Below are 22686 nucleotides of genomic sequence, written 5' to 3'. Positions count from 1 at the left end.
AACCCGTAATGTTCCTCTAATGTTTGAGTGTCCAGTTTTCCATTAGTTAGCGGAACATTCTATATATGTTAGTAAAAACCTTCAGGGAACCTTTTTAGCATGTTTTGGCATTAGAGTAAGGAAAACATTCCCTTAATGTCAAACACAACAGACCCAGAAAGTGGTTGCCATGTTCTCAGAATGTACAATTTGAATGTTCTAGACACATTTCATGGTACTTTGAATAACTTTCACGTGTCCAGTTCTGTGGGTTAGGAGAGAAGTCCATCAACATACACAGAACATGGTTGCCATGTTCTCAGAATATAAGATATTGTTCATGACACGTTTCATGAGAACAATGCAAGAACATTCGTGTCCAATTTTCTGTGGGTTTAGAAGAATATTGGTTTCATGGTTACCATGTTCTCAGAACATAAAATATAAAAAAAAGTCTAGACACATTTCAAGAACATTTCTGCACAGCAAATTCTCCAGTGTTAAATCAACACTAGCTAGGTTTTCATCCAATTGACAACAGATTTATGTAAATATTCTAAAATCCGCATAAAAATAATATGCACATTTTCCCATCAAACTGACTTGTTGCAGATAAAGGCTGTGCGTAATGACGTAGTGCACATAAGAATAACTTTTGCGGTTAAATTCCCATGTACCGTATAAAAATATACAAGTTAAATGGGTTTCTATTGCATTTTCACTCTACTGATGGTTGTCTCGCAAAAAAAGTGTGTTATATAGCAAGTGTGCACATTCTGGTATTGGCACGTGCACTCCAGCCTAGAGCTCACATATAGCCTACATGATGAGATTATTATTATGGACAAACGATTAAGAATATTTTTATTTGTCAAACAGCAGCCAAGCACAGATTATCATGTCGCCAAAATAAAACCCTGTATTGGAAAGGCGCAACAAACTCCTAACCTTGCACTTTCACCACCCTGTGAAGTTCATCAGAACTAATTTCCTCTGTAGCCTAATAAACAGTATGATTTCCCGACCAGTCATAGTTGAAGGACCACATGTCATCGCGTGACTCCAAGTTTATTATTTCGATATGATGGTTACTATATCAATATTTGCATATAAGTATTTCTGCCAACATTTCTCACATAATTAATTTTACCAACAAAAATATCCCACCTTGCCTAGAATTGTTTTGTCGACATTTGGAAAGTTTAGCGAAAAGTGTTCTGTTTCCATCAGGCCGGTCATGACATTTTTTATCCGACATGTACTTTACCCGCATAAAAAGATTGGATGGAAACCTGGTTCATGACCATGTTAAATTTAACACGTGATCAGTGTCTATACGGGTCAACACTTTTCAGTGTTAAATTAACACTGTGCTTAGTGCTGATGCTGTTATACTTTGCCAGTGTTTGGGAATTAACACTGTTATGCAAAAACACCTTATATAGAATTTTGAACACTAGGAAGTGTATTTAGTTTACACCAATGGTGTTAAGCAATAACACCTGAAATAGTATTTTTTTGCAATTATGTAAAGAGGTCCGTATAACTTCACAATATCGCTAATGTTGAATTAAGGATATTGTAACAATAGGTACAAGTCTTTACTGCCAAATGCTTTTATGTAATCATTTACAAAGACTTCAGGACTGACAGTAGACACGCTCAAACGTCAGTTAACAGAACTATAGACCACTTAAACTGGTACAACACTTTCACTCACGGGTGGCCATAACAACATGAAAGCCATGCCCCCAATATAATTTCAAAGTGCGACTTTGAGTGAATTGCAGAGTTACCACCCATGACATGTACTTGTTCGTGACAGAGACATGCTTGTTGAACTTGTTCATTTTCAGTTCTGCCAAAGCAAGGGCTATCCAGAGCATTTCTTATGCATCAGCTGTTAAAAGGGTTGAGGGTTCGAATGGTGCTCCCAAAGAGTCCATGGTGGTGGATAGGCCTTCACTGTAGGCTGAACATGATGCCTTTAACCAGTAGGACACGGATATTATAGGAGGTTAAGAAGGTGGACTTTGTGGCCTTTATAGCTATGGAGATTAATGGCACTGCCAAGGTGGAAACAAAGTACAGAAAAATAGATATCATTGTGGATGCGGCGGAGCGGTTCCTGGGACTGAAAAACTTCTCGGCAGAGGACATGCATAGAGTATAGAGTATTGTCTTAGAGCCTGAGAAGAAAAATATGGAGATTTGAAGGAAGGAATAAGTGGGAGTTTTGTTTTTGTCAATGTACTATTTTTCATTTGGGTTAGTTTTCCTCATCAAGTATGGATTTTTCTTTGTACTTTTTTTTTCTCAACCCTGTCCAGTTGGTGGCTGCATTACACATTTTGGGGTTGTAGTCCGCCATAAAACCCGAAGAAGTAGTAGTTTCAGTCCTGTGGACTTCACCAAGTGAGTTCTTACTGGAGACTAAATGTATTATTAAAACTCTTTAGGACAACACATGAAATATATCATAAGGCCTTACTTTGATGACCAAGGTTTACCCTAACACTGCGGTGTTAGGAACCTCCTGATTTACACATTATGCAGGCTTGCAAAGTGATGTATAATTCCTATTGGAAACCAGACAGAGTTAGGACATCCAACAGTTGGAAACATTTCAGTAATGGGTGCAATAAATCTAACTAACTGATTAGACCAGATTTGATTTTTTTTTTTGTTATTTATCTTTGCGTAACATAAGATGAATCAATCGATGTAAATGCAAAAACACAGATATTAAAAACAATAAAAATGTCTGTTTTGCAGTACAGCGTGCTGGCAAATCTCATAATGATGGCTGTGGTTTTGATGGGAATGTTTTACACTCAACATGGGTTATTAACACCAACACTGGGGTTCTTTTACACCACTGAGTGATAATGTCTTAGAGTTAAATTTAACTGCTGAATCAACTGAAATGTTACACTGACAAATCAACACTAGGTAAATTACCAGATAATTTGCTGTGAGTGTGTGTGTGTATGTATATATATATATATAAAAGATATCTTAACCCCTCATGTAGATGAAACCATTTGATATGAGTATGCGATAGGGTGAATGCACTTTAAAGTAAATCTCAGCTCTGTTAAAAGTATACTGAAGAAAAATAAATATTTTCATTGATCATAGTGATTCAAGAGTATCATTAAAAACAGGTTAACATGCCCCACCAACATTATACAACTATACTGAAAGCTCTTAAATCGCTGAAATAAGTATATCAAATAAATAATGAGAATAGTCAGATTAACCGTACCTGACATGGTGGCATAGCGGCATGATTGGAGTACAGTAAATCAAGAGGTTGTGAGTTCAAATCCCAGGTGAGGTCATGTTGAATAATAATTACTATGAAAATGCACAATGTGGGCCTCCCGAATGGCGCAGCGGTCTAAGGTACTGCATCACAGTGCTAGAGGCGTCCCTAGAGGTGTCCCTGTATCATAACCAGCCGGAATCCTATGGGGCGGTGCACAATTGTCCAGGTTAGGGGAGGGTCTGCCTGGGGGGGCTTAACTTGGCTCATTGTGATCTAGTGACTCCTTGTGGCAGACCGGGCACCTGTAAGCTGACTCCGGTTGTCAGTTGAATGTTGTTGCCTCTGACACATTGGTGTGGCTGGCGGGTGTATGTTAAGTTTGGTGGGTCATGTTTCAGAGGAGGCATGACTCAACCTTTGCCTGGTGGGGAGTTGCAGTGATGAGACAAGATTGAAAAAGGGGGTAAAAATAAGTAAAATCACAATGTCAAATATGTACGTTAAAAGCACTGTGTCCCTAACTTTGCCAAAAGACAAAAAGATATGAATGGTCCAAGGTCCACCAATCAGGACCTTGATTGGCTCAGCAGCCGTAACAAAGCCTGATGTGTAATTAAACTTTTTATTTGGGGGGGGGGGTTCTTTAGGCAACAGCAACCTTCCCATGAAAAGTGTCTAGAACATTAATATCTTATTCTGAGAACATGGCAACCATGTTCTGTGTATGTTTTGCTTGACGTTGATGGAATATTCTTCTAATCCAGAGACAACTGGACACATGCACATTCTTCAACGCTACCATGAAGTGTGTCTAGAACATGAATATATTTTATTCTGAGAACATTGTAACCATGTTCTGGGTATATTCTATTTGACTCTCAGGAAATAATCTCTTGGAAACATTCATTGCACATCACAGGAACATTCCTATGACAACATTAGTTAATTGCCTAATGAAACCTTTAAGGCAACATTCTCTAAAGTTTTGGGAAAGTTTGTTGTTAGCAGAGGAGAAATCCCAGAGAGAGAAGTAGCAGGAGGATTTGCATGGGGCCAGGCACTATCTGATGCTCCAGCCTGGTGTGTGTGGGTGAGGGGTAAACAGTTAATGATTAGGAGAGGCAGAGAGAAACAGGAAGGCCATGCACCTGTGGTTATTAGACCTGTCCTGGGCTATATGGTGGAGGGAGTGACAGACCTGTCAGTTCAACAAGTTCGAAGGTGTCACTGTGTGTTATTGTAACACTGACCCAAGCTGGATTACAATCAGGGCTGGATTCAATCCCATTTAAATTCAGGGAAGTAAGTGAAAACAGCCCACTACTTTCTATTGGACTTGGATTGAATTGTAAAGGAAGTTACCCCAAATCTGGTCAGTGGTTAGAATACAATGTATGACATCTTGGGATGACACATGGTCTAGACTCTAGTAGTGCATGGTTATTGTTATGCAGGTGTTACAGTGCCCAGTGAGTAAAGCTGTGTCCTATGCTGTGTTAAGACCCAGTCCTTACCATGGCCCCATGTCTCGAACATCACAAACAGTGAGAAAGCCTGGAAACTGAGGCTACTGACCACAGAAAACTGGACACATTAATGTCCTTGTAATACTCCCATGAAACACATCTACAATACTCTTATCTTAAATTCTGAGAAAATGGTAACCATGTTCTGGGTAACTTATATTTGACACTTAGGGAATGGTCTGTTGGAAACGTTCCTTGCACATCACAAGAACATTCATATGACTACATTAATTAATTACCTAATGGGACTTAAGGGAATGTTCTCTAAATCTGTGGGAACGTTTGTTGTTAGCTGAGGAGAAATCCCAGAGAGAGGTAGCAGGAGGATTTGCAGGGTGGTGCGGTCTGCCCAACGCATCACCGGGTGCAAACTACCTGCCCTCCAGGACATGATGTCACAGGAAGGCCAAAAAGATCATCAAGGACAACAACCACCCAAGCCACTACCTGTTCACCCCGCTATGATCCAGAAGGCGAAGTCAGTACAGGTGCATCAAAGCTGGGACAGAGAGACTGAAAAACATCAATCTCAAGGCCATCAGACTGTTAAATAGCCATCACATTAGAGGCTGCTGCCTATATACATGGACTTGAAATCACTGATAACTTTAATAATTGGAACACAAATCACTTTAATAACTTGCATTACTCATCTCATATGTATTAGAGGTCGACCAATTAATCGGAATGACCGATTAATTAGGGCCGATTTCAAGTTTTCATAACAATCGGAAATCTGTATTTTTGGGTGCCGATTTGCTGATTAAAAAAAATAATAATTATACCTTTATTTAACTAGGCAAGTCAGTTCAGAACACATTCTTATTTTCAATGACGGCCTAGGAACGGTGGGTTAACTGCCTCGTTCAGGGGCAGAACGACAGATTTTCACCTTGTCAGCTCGGGGGTTCCAATCTTGCAACCTTACAGTTAACTAGCCCAACGCAATAATGACTTGCCTCTCTCGTTGCACTCCACAAGGAGACTGCCTGTTACGCGAATGCAGTAAGCCAAGGTAAGTTGCTAGCTAGCATTAAACTTATCTTGTAAAAAACAATCAATCATAATCACTAGTTAACTACACATGGTTGATGATATTACTAGATATTATCTAGCGTGTCCTGCGTTGCATATAATCTGACTGAGCATACAAGCATACAAGTATCTAAGTATCTGACTAAGCGGTGGTAGGCAGAAGCAGGCGAGTAAACATTTATTCAAACAGCACTTTCTTTGCGTTTTCCCAGCAGCTCTTCGTTGTGCGTCAAGCATTGCGCTGTTTATGACTTCAAGCCTATCAACTCCCGAGATGAGGCTGGTGTAACCGAAGTGAAATGGCTAGCTTGTTAGCGTGCGCTAATAGCGTTTCAAACATCACCGCTCTGAGCCTTCTAGTAGTTGTTCCCCTTGCTCTGCATGGGTAACGCTGCTTCGATGGTGGCTGTTGTCGTTGTGTTGCTGGTTCAAGCCCAGGGAGGAGCGAGGAGAGGGACAGAAGCTATACTGTTACACTGGCAATACTAAAGTGCCTATAAGAACATCTAATAGTTAAAGGTTAATGAAATACAAATGGTATAGAGGGAAATAGTCCTATAATAACTACAACCTAAAACTTCTTACCTGGGAATATTGAAGACTCATGTTAAAAGGAACCATCAGCTTTCATATGTTCTCATGTTCTGAGCAAGGAACTTATAAACGTTAGCTTTCTTACATAGCACATATTGCACTTTAACTTTCTTCTCCAACACTTTGTTTTTGCATTATTTAAACCAAATTGAACATGTTTCATTATTTATTTGAGGCTATACTGATTTTATTGATGTATTATATTAAGTTAAAATAAGTGTTCATTCAGTATTGTTGTAATTGTCATTATTACAAATAAAATCAATCGGCCGATTAATCGGCATCGGCTTTTTTGGTCCTCCAATAATCGGTATCGGTGTTGAAAAATCATAAATCGGTAGACCTCTAATATGTATATACTGTACTCTATCCTATTCTACTGCATCTTAGTCTGCCACTGACATTGCTCATTTCAAATATTTATATATTCTTAATTCCAATCTTTTACTTTCAATTGTATGTATTGTTAGATATTACTGCACTGTTGGAGCTATAAACACAAGCATTTCGCTAGAAACACAAGCATTTCACTAAAAACACAAGCATTTCACTAAAAACACAAGCATTTCGCTAAAAACACAAGCATTTCACTACACACGCAATAACATCTGCTAAACACATGTATGTGTCAAATAAAATTAGATTTGACCTGTCCAGAAAAACTCCAGACTAACTATAAGCTGTCAATGGGGCCTAAAGTTTTTCCTGTTCATGTGGCTGGTAGAGAAAAACTCCTGGAACATACTGCACCTACTGAGTCCCGGCTCACATTGGTGACATTTCAGTCTACAGAGTTCCTACTGTGCGAGTCTAGTAGCCTACACACATACATATTATTTGCCTACACTGCAACATCCCCCAGTAGTGAGTATAATGAGGCTGACCTCAAGGCCTAGTTTCAGAGCAGTCATCTTAGAAACATACTCGAAGAAGACCAAAAACATGGTGAACAATTCAGCCCATCATATTACCTCAAAACCACATTGCCTAACATTTAGTAGACAACAACAGTGCACGACATAGATAACGTTACTGTCATGTTTATCAACATGATGTCCAAGCCACTGGGCAAACTGCCAGCACAAATCCATATTTCTCAGTCTTCTTTCAAAAAGGGATAGTGTATGAAATCACTCGAACTTTACTGAGCCTCAGCACATCTGAGTCGAGCAGACTACAGTTTGAACACTTGCGTTGCTTCAATTGTTCAATTATATTATATTTCATATCAGATTGGCAAAACCGTGTTACTCAGCTCGGAGGGGGGGGGGGGGGGGGGGGGGGGGTAGTTTAATCAGCGTCGGTGCAGATACATTGTTGCGCTTCTTCCCTCGCCACAAGCAATACATATTTAAGAGGCGGGGATGCTCCCGCAAACTGTACAGAGTTGTGGTCAACTTTACCTTCGCTGTGGTAAGAGGTTGAGAGCGACGCGCGAGGCTGGGTCAACGGGAGAGCATGGCAGTGATATACCGCTTTCAACTAATCCATAGCACGGAGATTCAGTCCGCGAGTAGAGTCCGATTTTTTTGACAGCTCAATCCAATCACCTTGTCTTCCGTTCGTTCGCTACATGAGCGCTCGTCTCCGCGTGAAGGTCTGTAGCCCCTCATAAAATTATATACCAGTACTGGTTTCTGGGAAATGATGTTTCATGAATTATTCCTTCGGACACTTAACAAAACAGAAAGCAAATGTATGACTACAAGTCCCAACTTATGGTGAGTATTGCGCGTTATTTAAAGAAACTTCTCCAAACTTTAGACACTGCTGGAGGAAGTGCAATTTAAATTTAAATCAATAACTATACACAAACATTATGACACACATTGCAAATAATGAGTATGCTGAAATGATAGCCTACATGTTTAATGTTTATGGTATAGAGTTGCAACCTTACAGTTATCAGCTGACTGATCACGTGACTGATAATGCGGAAGCATGGCTCTGTCCACAAACAAGTGGTCTTGAGCTGAATGGTGCAACAATGTTGTTTTATTGTGCGTTTTTCTTATTTTCCCTGAATGTCAAAGATGATGTGCTGTGTGTTCAAAGCAAGCCAGAACTTTCCGTCGGCACAGAACGTGAGACGATCGTTCCGCTGGCGGCAGAGAGCTCGAGCTGTGGTTGCCACAACCTGAAGAGAGAAGCAGTTGTGGATATCGAGAAGGAAAGCTCCAAAATAACAGAAAACCCTGCTGTCAAATACTCGAAAAAGTCAAATGAAAGGCATACAGACACTCAGACGAATGGAGAAGAAACTGATACTCGTAGTCAGGTATTATATCAAGCGTTCACATCGTTATAGAGATAACGTTAAATAGTAATGACTTCTTTATGTAGGCACTAACTCCACAATGGTTCTTTGGACAAAGCCTATGAGGAAATGATTGGCGTTTTTGTAGGGATTTTGGATTAACGAAAATTAGGTCTGTAGTAAACACAGGGTTAGGAGATAATTTACATTTCGTTACATGCGAGTCTTCAACAGCTAATTTATATAGGTCATGTTAACTGATTGATATTATCTCATAGAACAAAAAGTATAAGGTCTATAAGAACTCTCCATCCAATGGCAAAATTTGTAGAATTGCTGCAAATTTGCTTTAAAACTGCAACATCATGGCAGAATGTGTTGAATTGCACGAAATTACCCCCCCCCCCCCAAGACTATGGGGTGAATGTGGGTACGCAGACCCGCAAGCAACTGCGGCGCTCATGATGAGTTAGATTTTTTTGTGGCCCTCACCCCCACCAAAGCTGCCCATCCCTGTTCTAAATATGTATGTGTCTGTGTAGGTGGTGTCTGTACATGGTTCTGGTGTCTATCATATGGTTCTAGAACAATTTCCGTTGTCTGTTGATGGTCCAGATGTGCGTATGTTGTCTGTTGATGGCCCTGATGTGTGTATGTTGTCTGTTGATGGCCCTGATGTGTGTATGTTGTCTGTTGATGTCCCTGATGTGTGTATGTTGTCTGTTGATGGCCCTGATGTGTGTATGTTGTCTGTTGATGGCCCTGATGTGTGTATGTTGTCTGTTGATTACCCCGATGTGTGTCTGTTGTCTGTTGATGGTCCTGGTCTGTTGATGGTACTGGTGTGTGTCTGTTGTCTGTTGATGGTCCTGGTCTGTTGATGGTCCTGGTGTGTGTATGTTGATGGTCCTGGTGTGTGTCTGTTTATGGTCCTGGTGTGTGTCTGTTGATGGTCCTGGTGTGTGTCTGTTGATGGTCCAGATGTGCATATGGTGTCGGCTGATGGCCCTGATGTGTGTATGTTGTCTGTTGATGGCCCCGATGTGTGTATGTTGTCTGTTGATGGCCCCGATGTGTGTATGTTGTCTGTTGATGGCCCCGATGTGTGTCTGTTGATGGTCCCGGTGCGTGTCTGTTGATGGTTCAGATGTGTGTCTGTTGATGGTCCTGGTGTGTGTCTGTTGATGGTCCAAATGTGTGTCTGTTGATGGTCCTGGTGTGGGTCTGTTGATGGTCCTGATGTGTGCATGTTGTCTGTTGATGGTCCTGATGTGTATCTGTTGTCTGTTGATGGTCCTGATGTGTGTATGTTGATGGTCCAGATGTGTGTATGTTGTCTGTTGATGGCCCTGATGTGTGTACGTTGTCTGTTGATGGCCCTGATGTGTATCTGTTGTCTGTTGATGGTCCTTGTGTGTGTCTGTTGATGGTCCTGGTGTGTGCCTGTTGATGGTCCTGGTGTGTGCCTGTTGATGGTCCTAATGTGTCTGTTCTTTGTAGATGTCTGTTGTCTGATGGCCCTGTTGTGGTCCTGTAGATGGTCCTGATCCCAGGAGGGGAGTTCCTGATGGGTACAGACAGTCCTGGCATCCCCCAGGACGGGGAGGGTCCCCAGAGAAGGGTGCACCTGGACCATTTCTACATGGACGCTCATGAGGTCAGCAATCGCCACTTCCAGAGCTTCATCAATGCCACGGGCTACATCACTGAGGTAGGTTTTTAAAATGTAACTGACTTTATTGAGATTAGTCTTATTGATATCAAGTGTCTCTTTTTCTCATTGGAGACCTGCTGGTCAAAGACCGAAGTAGTGTCAGCAGTGTTACAAATGAATTACAAACATGAAAACATATATTGCTTCACACATGTGGAATTGTGGTTTACTATGAGACAGCAATGCTGACAGATGTCACTCTATAGAAGTGATTGCTCCCTTCTCTGATTTATTGTTCTAAGATGCTGTCACTTCTCTCTCCCCATTCTGTGTTCCTACAGGCAGAGAGGTTTGGAGATTCGTTTGTGTTCGAGGGGGTGTTGAGTGAGGAGGTCAAAAGCCAGATATCCCAGGCAGTAAGTACCCTTCAGAGCAAAAAAGATAGGAAGATACATTTAATTCTCCCAAGGCCAGGGATATGTATTGTGCATCCATCATGCTGATGAAATGAAGTGACGGCTGCATTCAATGTTGTAAACTTCTTTTAGTGTTGTTTACATCTAACCTAGGTGCTAGCGTGACTGTTTCTGCATTCAACAATGCCTCTTCCTAGACAAAAGCGATACAGGAGTTGGCTAAAGAAAATACGGGCGTCCAGGCTAGTATAGCCTACTTCTTGTTTTCATAGCTGTTTCAGTCCTGCACACACAGGGCCCTAACTTGAGTTCCATCTGCATTACTCCAATTTTTTTGCATCAATGAGCATGTGTCTAAAGTTAGTCTACGGCCCATGGAGAGGCAATGTTGTGGTTTCTCATTCTGTCATCTTATGACATTCCACTAGACCCCCATTTTATCAGTCTCCTTTGATTATGCTTTGAAGCCTGTATAGAGAGGTGACTGCCCTCTGGTTTAATTATTGAGCAGATTTCACTCCGCTCCACAGCAGACAGCCAAGTAATTCTCCCTGGGGTAGTACAGGTCATTTAGGCTGTATAGTGGAACTCTCTCAACATGGAGTATACGAGAGGGAATCAGTATGATTGGTCCTCAGACCCTCAAAAGGTTTTACAGCTGCACCATCGAGAGGATCCTAACGGGTTGCATCACTACCTGGTATGGCAACTGCTCAGCCTCCGACACTACAGAGGCACTACAGAGGGTAGTGCGTATGGCCCAGTACATCACCGGGGCCAAGCTTCCTGCCATCCAGGACCTCTATACCAGGTGGTGTCAGAGGAAGGCCCAGAAATTGTCAGACTCCAGCCACCATAGTCATAGACTGTTCTCTATGCTACCATACGTCAAGCTGTGCCAAGTCTGGGTCCAAGAGGCTTCTAAACAAGAGTCACATGTTTTTGAAGGCTGTTGACACCTTTTTCCAGTCAATACACCAACATCTTACACCGTTATATATAGCCCCCCCTGTATATAGCCCCCCTATTATTATTTACTGCTTTAATTATTTGTATTTTCTTAAAACTGCATTGTTGGTTAAGGGCTTGTAAGTAAGCATTTCATTGTTGTATTCGGCGCATGTGACAAATAACATTTTATTTGAAAAATGCCAGTAACTGTTAAAGGTTCACACACATACACACACACATCGTACAGACACATAGTACTGGAATTCAATGTCATCAAATTAGATTACAGTATGATTTCAACATAGCCAACTGTAAACATGATATGTCTTTACAAACAACTTCCTTTGCGCACAAGTCTTACTCTGAAAACTGGAAGTTAGTTACTGTTGTCCTCATGGGATGGAGGATATTTGGGCACACACATTAGCATGTAATCAGTCACAGATGGATGTCCTCACTGGTTAACATGGTGATTGAGAGAGCAAGGTTACTACTTCACACGCTTTGTTTTCCTTCTGGAACTTGGACTGCTGTTTGAACTTCCTGCTTTTTTCTCTGTATCTTTTACCTCAGTATTACTATGCAGATCCCTGTGCATTAGGTTGGATTCAATTATTTATTCAATTTTGTATTCAAACCTGTTATGATGTACTCCCAAAGCTGAGTTGTTTAGTGTGACTGACGCATTAGCTTAGGAAAGCACATATGTTTTTGAAGGCTGTTGACACCTTTTTCCAGTCAAGACACCAAAATCTTACACTGTTATTTTTAGTTGTGTAAAAAAACACTGTTTTGTTTGGGAGTCAAATGAAGAAAACAAACACCTCTGTATGATGGCAGAGCTTTACAATGCAGAGCAACAGCCACAGAGCAGGCCAAAGTGGCACCTGCCTGGTGTCCTTTAAGTATCCATTCTCTGGTGTGTTGTAGTGGGTTAACATTTCACACACACAATGTCGATTCAAACTTTCTATTTCTCTGAAAAGGGAGAGGGGGGAGTGAGGGAGAGGGGAGAGTGAGGGAGTGAGAGAGATTTATGTTATGTGTAGACTTGGTGGACTATAGACATGGGGTGCAGATTCAGTTGAAGCGGGGACTGGGAGAGGAGAGTGTTTTAGAGGTGGCGAAAGAGTGTGTAAACACTGCTTGCTTAGGAATGTAGCACTACTCCCCCCTTCACACTCAACTATTAGACTGTGTGTTTGTGCATTTTTGTTTGTGTGTGTGCCAGTGCACACTTGGCCTGACCACCATGACATCAGTTCCTGATAAGTTGTGTTCTGTCTACCTGTGTGACATAGCAGCTGTTGTGACTTCCTGGTTGTCAGGTGGCTGCTGCCCCCTGGTGGTTGCCTGTCAGAGGAGCAGACTGGAGGCACCCTGAGGGCCCCGACTCCAGCATCACAGACAGGTAGGAGTTACATCGCTATACTGGCTCATTCTAATGAGATCCAGTGTCGACCAGTATCTGTATGTCACAGATGGGTAGAGGTCTGTTGATAAACTGATGGTTCTTATGACTCAGGTTGAAGTTGTGTGTTTGGTTCCTGCTTGAGCCAAATGTACAAAGTATACAGTATGTGTTGCTATACTACTAAATGACCATGTATTATGATGTTATTATTAACCATAACCTGGTTGTGCTAGCAGGCTGGACCACCCTGTGCTGCATGTGTCATGGCAGGACGCTGTGGCCTACTGCTCCTGGGCCTACAAGAGACTACCCACAGAGGCTGAGTGGGAGTACGCCTGCAGAGGGGGCCTACAGGAGAGGTAGTGTAATGTGTGTGTGTGAGGTAACAACCCCACTACTAATATATATAGATTAAGTATATTTAAGCAGTACGGCATAAGGCCTGAGGGGGTGTGGTGTATGGCCAATATACCACAACTAAAGGCTGTTCTTACTCATGGCGCGACACGTAGTGCCTGGATACAGCCATGAGTCATGGTATATTGGCCTTATACCACAAAACCCTGAGGTGCCTTATTGCTATTATAAAATAGTTCCCAATGTAATTTTTAAAATGTTTACTTTTACAGTGCCTTGCGAAAGTATTCGGCCCCCTTGAACTTTGCGACCTTTTGCCACATTTCAGGCTTCAAACATAAAGATATAAAACTGTATTTTTTTGTGAAGAATCAACAACAAGTGGGACACAATCATGAAGTGGAACGACATTTATTGGATATTTCAAACTTTTTTAACAAATCAAAAACTGAAAAATTGGGCGTGCAAAATTATTCAGCCCCCTTAAGTTAATACTTTGTAGCGCCACCTTTTGCTGTGATTACAGCTGTAAGTCGCTTGGGGTATGTCTCTATCAGTTTTGCACATCGAGAGACTGAAATTTTTTCCCATTCCTCCTTGCAAAACAGCTCGAGCTCAGTGAGGTTGGATGGAGAGCATTTGTGAACAGCAGCTTATAGTTCTTTCCACAGATTCTCGATTGGATTCAGGTCTGGACTTTGACTTGGCCATTCTAACACCTGGATATGTTTATTTTTGAACCATTCTATTGTAGATTTTGCTTTATGTTTTGGATCATTGTCTTGTTGGAAGACAAATCTCCGTCCCAGTCTCAGGTCTTTTGCAGACTCCATCAGGTTTTCTTCCAGAATGGTCCTGTATTTGGCTCCATCCATCTTCCCATTAATTTTAACCATCTTCCCTGTCCCCGCTGAAGAAAAGCAGGCCCAAACCATGATGCTGCCACCACCATGTTTGACAGTGGGGATGGTGTGTTCAGCTGTGTTGCTTTTACGCCAAACATAACGTTTTGCATTGTTGCCAAAAAGTTCAATTTTGGTTTCATCTGACCAGAGCACCTTCTTCCACATGTTTGGTGTGTCTCCCAGGTGGCTTGTGGCAAACTTTAAACAACACTTTTTATGGATATCTTTAAGAAATGGCTTTCTTCTTGCCACTCTTCCATAAAGGCCAGATTTGTGCAATATACGACTGATTGTTGTCCTATGGACAGAGTCTCCCACCTCAGCTGTAGATCTCTGCAGTTCATCCAGAGTGATCATGGGCCTCTTGGCTGCATCTCTGATCAGTCTTCTCCTTGTATGAGCTGAAAGTTTAGAGGGACGGCCAGGTCTTGGTAGATTTGCAGTGGTCTGATACTCCTTCCATTTCAATATTATCGCTTGCACAGTGCTCCTTGGGATGTTTAAAGCTTGGGAAATCATTTTGTATCCAAATCCGGCTTTAAACTTCTTCACAACAGTATCTCGGACCTGCCTGGTGTGTTCTTTGTTCTTCATGATGCTCTCTGCGCTTTTAACGGACCTCTGAGACTATCACAGTGCAGTTTATACGGAGACTTGATTACACACAGGTGGATTGTATTTATCATCATTAGTCATTTAGGTCAACATTGGATCATTCAGAGATCCTCACTGAACTTCTGGAGAGAGTTTGCTGCACTGAAAGTAAAGGGGCTGAATAATTTTGCCCAATTTTTCAGTTTTTGATTTGTTAAAAAAGTTTGAAATATCCAATAAATGTTGTTCCACTTCATGATTGTGTCCCACTTGTTGTTGATTCTTCACAAAAAAATACAGTTTTATATCTTTATGTTTGAAGCCTGAAATGTGGCAAAAGGTCGCAAAGTTCAAGGGGGCCGAATACTTTCGCAAGGCACTGTATTTAAGTAGGCAAGTCAGTTAAGAACAAATTATTATTTTCATTGACTTCATAGGAACAGTGGATTAACTGCCTTGTTCAGGGGCAGAACAACGTATTTTTACCTTGTCAGCTAGGGGATTCGATCTAGCAACCTTTCGGTCACTAGTCCAACGCTCTAACCACTAGGTTACCTGCCGCCCCACTAATTAAAACAGTCAAAATATTTGTTTTGTCATACGTGGTATACAATCTGATATACCACAGTTTTCAGCCAATCCGTATTCAGGGCTCAAACCACACAGATTATAATATGTTATATGCCACTATTCCTACAGTACACCTTTTAATCCTTGCACAGTTATAGTAGTGCCTATCTTTATCCACTGCCCTGATCCTATGTTCCTGTATTTTAGACTTTACCCGTGGGGGAACAAACTGAAACCTAAAGGACAGCACTACGCCAACCTCTGGCAGGGAAAGTTCCCCACACACAACTCAGAAGAGGACGGGTACACTAAAACCTCACCAGTAAGAGATGGGGAGAGACAGTTACTGAGAGAAAGAGAGACCGAGACAGAGAATGAGAAAGAATGATACTTAAATACAGTATGTAAAATTGAGTAAAAGACTGTGACTTGACTAAAAGACTGTGAAAACAAAGTGCTCAGGGGAGTCTGTTTACTCCCATGTTAGGGAGGCAGGGTGGCCCTTACCCACAATCCATTGTGATGAAACAGGAAGTTGATCTCTGATTCAGCCACTGATTACCAACAGGAACTGTGTGTCATTGGAGATTAGAGAGATAATCAAGTTAAGAATGTCACAACACCAGCGGCTCACAGCTGCTCTAGATCACATGAATAACATTGAGAACATTCATGAATTGCATAGTAATAGTGAAATTATACTATTTGATATGACTTGTCACTTCAATGGCTGCTGAGATTTATCAGCTCCATTCTTTTACAGGTCTTTCAGGGTTACACTTTCTATGACGTATACATTACCGTTAAAAACGTAGAAATGTCCTTGTTTTTGAAAAAAAAAAAAAAAATCCATTAAAATAGCATCAAATTGATCAGAAATACAGTGTAGACATTGTTACTGTTGTAAATGACTATTGTAGCTGGAAATGTCTGATTTATTTTTATGGAATATCTACATAGGTGTACAGAGGCCCATTATCAGCAACCATCACTCCTGTGTTCCAATGCCACGTTGTGTTAGCTAATCCAAGTTTATCATTTTAAAGGGCTAATTGGTAATTAGAAAACCCTTTTGCAATTATGTTAGCACAGCTGAAAACTGTTGTTCTGATTAAAGAAGGCAATACAACTGGCCTTTAGACTAGTTGAGTATCTGGAGCATCAGCATTTGTGGGTTCGATTAAGGGCTCTCTGTACGCCTATGTAGATATTCCATAAAAAAATCTGCAGTTTCCAGCTAGAATAGTCATTTACAACATTAACAATGTCTACACTGTATTTCTGATCAATTCAGATTTGATTTGTTTTGCTTTTCTTTCAAAAATAAGGACATTTCTTAGTGACCCCAAACTTTTGAACGGTAGTGTATATTCTGTATATATGCACTGTTTTTACACATGCAAAAAAACATACTGTGTTGCATGTCTGGAGAAGTGTTTTATTCTAAAATGTTAAAATGTGATGTTTATTTATCAGTTTATAGCTCTTTTTAATATGCTTCCCATGCAACAGTTGCAACGCTATTTCAATCATTTGGGACTCCTTATTGGTGTAGAATGTGAAAGTATCTTTCTCATATCTTTCTATGTCTGCAGGTGAAGTCATTTCCTGCAAATGGCTATGGCCTGTACAACATGGTAGGGAATGCATGGGAGTGGACATCTGACTGGTGGACTGTACACCACACCACAGATGAACGGCACAACCCGGTAATACACACACACTTTTTATGTCACATCTGTGAGGATTTCCTCTTGATGTTTTGATATTTTCTCTCCTCCCTTTTGCAGGCAGGTCCACCATCAGGCACAGACCGAGTGAAGAAAGGAGGCTCCTACATGTGCCATAAGGTAACCTTCATGCAATTACTATTTCTATGGCCACAAGCACTGTTCATCACACAAACTGTTCACACCCCTTTTGATGGCGGAGAGAACATTTAGCAGGTTTAAAGCTCATTTTCTTGCTATACATTTTCCCATGTCTAATGTGTATTCATGTGATATTTGAGTGACTCAACCATTATAACAAAATCTATGGGCTAAAAAACATTAGCTGACAAGGGCTAGTTGATTTGTACATTTCTGACAAGTTATACATTTTTCTCTAAGGTATCCAATGACTGACATGACAAGAGGAAAACTAATGGTGCACTAACCAATTTCAAAATTGCAACTACAGAAGTCAAACACACACCTACATACCAGAGCCTAGCCGGTCTCTGAAAAAAGCAGTGGTTCCCAAACTGTGGGGCGTGCCCCCCTTGCCGACCCCTCGCACCTCCCACAGTTTGGGAACCACTGCTTTAGCCTAGTGCAATCAAGTACAGTGGGTTACAACCATCCCAGCTATGCAGATTTTGCTGCAAAGAGACCGAATCTTTAAATAATTTGTTTTGGTACTTTCAATATGTAGCTTGTTTTTGGTTACAGGTTAAGGAATGGCTGAAGAATTACAACATTTATCTAGAGTTAACTCTTCAAATAGCACTGCTGGGTGATTTTAAAAAGTCATAGTCAATCGATCAATAATATAATAATACTCATACCAAAAATGTTTCTTTATTTTACAATATGTAAAAACTATGAGAATAGAAAGGTTGTGAAATATCGAAGCATAGTTGAAAAACATATGGCAAATTGAAATCAAAACTAGATGATATTCAGAGATGGGAGTGGGAATAAGATTACTGTTGTAAAATATACTGTGTCCGTAAAATGTATATAGTATGTATAATCTGGAAGTAGAAGCCTAGGTGTTGTTGTCCATTTGTTTACTCCAATTAGGGGAGGGGTGGTAGGGTTAGGGGAAATTATAAAGAAAATATATACAAAAAAAAGTTTATATTTACAAAAAAATGTATGGGAGATTGGAAATGATGCAGACAATTACATTGATGGAAACCATCATCTATTTGCAATAATAAAGCTGATCTACCCACACAAAAAAAAGTTCAGTGGGCCTTTCTGTATGGAGGGGTGTGTTGTCTGTGTGTGGTTGGTTCAGAGACCGGCTCTGGTGTGTAGGTGTGTGTTTGACTTCTATGCCCATGTAGAATAGCCTGACTCGGCTACCACAACTAGAGAGAAAGTCTTTCAGCTTGAATTACACAACGTACTGTTGTAATTAGTAACAAAAGGGAGCTGTATACAATCTCCACCCGCTTAACAGCAAGGGGGGAATGATTTAAGGGGAAAAACATACTTCTACTTTTCCTGGTACAGTTGCTAGGTGATCCTCTGAGAGGCCCAATATGCTGTCTTCCACAGTAAACTGAGCTATTAGCCCCGCCTCCTCTGGTTGCCTTGGTGTTGCGATTGACAGCATGCAAAACAATTCCCAAGCACCAACCTGGGTTTGTTTCATCTGAGGGGGTCATGTGAAGGAGGAAAGGAATTCAATCTAACGGGCTTTGTGATTGTAAAACAAATGTTGGCCCTGTTTAAATACTTCAAAATACAGTACCAGTCAAAAGTTTGTACACACCTTCTCATTCAAAGGTTTTTCTTCATTTTTACTATTTTCTACATTGTATAATAATAGTGAAGACATCAAAACTATGAAATAGCACATATGGAATCATGTACTAATAAAAAAAATGTTAAACAAATCTAAATATATTTTATAATTTTGATTCTTTAAAGTAGCCACCCTTTGCCTTGACAGCTTTGCACACTCTTGGCATTCTCTCAACCAGCTTCACTTTGAATGCTTTACCAACAGTCTTAAAGGAATTCTCACATATGATGAACACTTGTTGGCTGCTTTTCCTTCACTCTGTGGTCCAACTCATCCCAAACCATCTCAATTGGGTTGAGGTTGGGTGATTGTGGAGTCCAGGTCATCTGATGCAGCACTCCATCACTCTCCTTCTTGGTCAAATAGCCCTTACACAGCCTGGAGGTGTATTGGGACATTGTCCTGTTGAAAAACAAATGAAGCGCAAACCATATGGTATGGCGTATCGCTGCAGAGTGCTGTGGTAGCCATGCTGGTTAAGTGTGCCTTGAATTCTAAATAAATCACAGACCATGCCACCAGCAAAGCACCATCACACCTCCTCCTCCATGCTTCAAAGAGATCATCCATTCACCTACTCTGCGTCTCACAAAGACACAGAGGTTGGAACCAAAAATCTCAAATATGGACTCATCAGACCAAAGGACAAATTTCCACCGGTCTTGTTACGGTGCGTGAATGAGGACCCAAAAGCGAATTAACTTAAACAGAGCTTCTTTAATTACCAAACATAGGTAGGCTCAGACGGACCGGCAGATTCCGACAGGACAAGACAAGGTTACAGCAAACATGACGACAGTCTGGTTCAGGCATGAAACACAACAAACAAGAATCCGACAAGGACAGGAACAAAAACAGAGAGAGATATAGGGGACTAATCAGAGGGAAAAAGGGAACAGGTGGGAAAAGGGGTGACGAGGTGGTTAGGAGGAGACAAGGCACAGCTGGGGGAAAGAGGGGGTGGAAAGGTAACCTAACAACGACCAGCAGAGGGAGACAGGGTGAAGGGAAAGGACAGAGACAAGACACAACATGACAGTACATGACAGGTCTAATGTCCATTGCTCGTGTTTCTTGGCCCAAGCAAGTCTCTTCTTCTTATTGCTGTCCTTTAGTAGTGGTTTCTTTGCAGCAATTCAACCATGAAGGCCTGATTCACGCAGTCTTGAGATGTGTCTGTTACTTGATCTCTGTTAAGCATTTATTTGGGTTGCAATTTCTGAGGCTGGCAACTCTAATGGACTTATTCTCTGCAGCAGAGGTAACTCTGGGTCTTCCTTTCCTGTAGCGGTCCTCATGAGAGCCCGTTTCATCATAGCGCTTGATGTTTTTTGCGACTGCACTTGAAGAAACTTTCAAAGTTCTTGACATTTTCCGGATTGACTGACCTTCATGTCTTAAAGTAATGATGGACTGTCGTTTCTCTTTGCTTATTTAAGCTGTTCTTAAATACCACCCCTACCTTGTCACAACACAACTGATTGGGTCAAACGCACCCATCCCGTTAGCGGGATCATTTTCTTCAAAATCCGCTGAATTGCAGAGCTCCAAATTCAAATTAAATTACTAAAAATATGAATTTTTCATGAAATCACAAGTGCAATATAGCAAAACACAGCTTAGCTTGTTGTTAATCCACCTGGTGTGTCAGATTTCAAAAAAGCTTTTCGGTGAAAGCATACCAAGCGTTTATGTAAGGACATCTCTCTCAGCAGACAAAACATTACAAACAGCTAGCAGCAAAGTAGATTGGTCACAAGTCAGAAAGGCAATAAAATTAATCGCTTACCTTCGAAGATCATCAGATGTTTGCACTCCCAGTTACACAATAAATGTTCCTTGATCCATAAAGATTATTTTTATATCCAAAATACCTCCATTTGGTTGGCGCGTTATGTTCAGAAATCCACAGGCTCGAGCGGTCACGACGAGGCAGACGAAAATTCCAAATAGTATCCGTAAAGTTCGTAGAAACATGTCAAACATATAATCAATCCTTAGGTTGTTTTTACGATATATAATCGATAATATTTCAACCGGACTGTATCTTCTTCAATAGGAGAGAGAGGGAAAATGTCTACTCCACTCTGTTGGCGCATGCAAAACGCTGCTGGCACCCAGCTATGCACTGACGCGATGTGATCTTTCTCGCTCATTTTTCTAAATAAAAGCCTGAAACTATGTCTAAAGACTGTTCACACCACGTGGAAGCCATAGGAAAAGGAATCTGTTTGATATCCCTTTAAATGTAATGAAGGCATGCAATGGAACAGAGATCTTTCAGGAAAAACAGCATTTTCCTCAGGTTTTCGCCTGCAATATCAGTTCTGTTATACTCACAGACAATATTTTGACAGATTGGGAAACTTTAGAGTGTTTTCTATCCTAATCTGACAATTATATGCATATTCTAGATTCTGGGCCTGAGAAATAGGCAGTTTCATTTGGGTACGTTTTTCATCCAAACATCAAAATACTGCCCCCTACACTCAACAAGTTAAGAAGGGAAGAAAATCCACAAATGAACTTTTAACAAGGCACACCTGTAAATTGAAATGCATTCCAGGGTAACTACCTCATGAAACTGGTTGAGAGAATGCTAAGTGTGCGCAAAGCTGTCATCAAGGCAAAGGGTGGCTACTTTGAAGAATATGAAATGTAAAACATTTTTTTTGGTTACTACATGATTACATATGAGTTATTTCATAGTTTTGATTTCTTCACTATTATTCTACAATGTAGAAAATAGTAAAAAATAAAATAAAAACTCTCGAATGGGTAGGTGTGTCCAAACTTTTGATTGGTACTGTACATCCTTCCCATCCTACATTCTATATTCTATGGAGTAATCACTGATTTGCCGTAACTCTGGATTGGTGAAAGCTAAAGGAAACCCTACTTTCCAAAATGAGCACTTTAAAAAAATATATTCTTTGTGTCTTGGATGCTTTCAGTCTAATGCACATTGCTACCAATCTAATGTACATTGACGAATGATTTTCTGTTTCTCTCCCTCTATCTCTACCACTCCAGTCATACTGTTACAGGTACAGGTGTGCAGCACGGAGTCAGAACACCCCTGACAGCTCTGCCTCTAACCTAGGGTTCCGCTGTGTCTCCCAGGAGCAGCCGTAACCTTTCACCCTCGACCCTGACATGGGTAGCCTGACTTTTCCTTTTTTGTACCATTCCCCATTGGCTCTCGTCTAGGGTACTAACTCTGCCTACCTTGCCCGCCAGGCGAAACAAATCAAGTGCACCTCTTCATACAGCCAGTGATGTCAGTGTTGTTCATGAAATGCAGGATTACCGCGTGACATGTGGACATTTATGGAATATATTTTCTTGTAAAATATTAAGAAAATGTCTATGTGAATTAATAAATATTCAAAGGTAACATGTGTGAGGTGACTTTGTTTTGGTATGAAGACATTTCACAGATTGGTTTAGTAGAACTCTTATTATGTAAACTTTAGCCAAGTCCCCTGTTCTTGCTATGAAATAAAGACAAAAACTCACATATTTCCTATGCTCTTTATATCCAATGAACAGAATATCTGGTACAATTATAAATAAAATGAACCAAATGCATTTAACATTATTTGTCAAAATTCCCAATATTACCTATAAATTGCCATTACCTA

General features: G+C 40.8%; 2 protein-coding genes across 6 annotated transcripts in view; one reads left to right on the top strand and one right to left on the bottom strand.

Annotated features, from left to right (window-relative positions):
• LOC110494246 (inositol 1,4,5-trisphosphate receptor type 1) overlaps window positions 1–8072 on the bottom strand; it is a 155227-nt gene extending 147155 nt beyond the window's left edge. For all 4 annotated transcript variants that reach the window (XM_036950330.1, XM_036950331.1, XM_036950332.1 and 1 more), the window contains exon 1: window positions 7809–8072. The gene's annotated coding sequence lies outside the window, so the exon portion shown is untranslated. The remainder of the gene's footprint in view (window positions 1–7808) is intronic.
• A 224-nt stretch (window positions 8073–8296) lies between these two features.
• sumf1 (sulfatase modifying factor 1) lies at window positions 8297–22633 on the top strand. 2 transcript variants are annotated; one of them, XM_036950335.1, is made up of 9 exons: window positions 8297–8683; window positions 10200–10373; window positions 10658–10732; window positions 13012–13094; window positions 13334–13456; window positions 15731–15845; window positions 17119–17232; window positions 17314–17373; window positions 22076–22633. In XM_036950335.1, exons 1-9 carry the CDS (start codon window positions 8393–8395, stop codon window positions 22175–22177), a joined length of 1137 nt encoding a protein of 378 aa, XP_036806230.1. In that variant the 5' UTR covers window positions 8297–8392; the 3' UTR covers window positions 22178–22633. The 2 variants fall into 2 exon arrangements, with proteins under 2 accessions (XP_036806230.1, XP_036806229.1); XM_036950334.1 differs by having other exon boundaries at window positions 13331–13456.
• Window positions 22634–22686: the final 53 nt, after the last annotated feature.

Source organism: Oncorhynchus mykiss, chromosome 17, assembly GCF_013265735.2.
Source record: "Oncorhynchus mykiss isolate Arlee chromosome 17, USDA_OmykA_1.1, whole genome shotgun sequence".
Lineage (NCBI taxonomy): Eukaryota > Metazoa > Chordata > Actinopteri > Salmoniformes > Salmonidae > Oncorhynchus > Oncorhynchus mykiss.
The sequence above is the reverse complement of the archived record's forward strand: the minus strand, read 5'-3'. Positions and strand labels throughout refer to the sequence as shown.

What these genes read in the sequence shown, in the direction of transcription:
- sumf1 (XM_036950334.1), top strand. Translation starts at nt 8,393, where the DNA reads ATGTTGTTTTATTGTGCGTTTTTCTTATTTTCCCTGAATGTCAAAGAT. An exon ending in CAGATGAACGGCACAACCCG is followed by an intron (nt 17,233 to 17,313) that starts GTAATACACACA and finishes TCCCTTTTGCAG; the next exon opens with GCAGGTCCACCATCAGGCAC. An exon ending in GCTCCTACATGTGCCATAAG is followed by an intron (nt 17,374 to 22,075) that starts GTAACCTTCATG and finishes CTACCACTCCAG; the next exon opens with TCATACTGTTACAGGTACAG.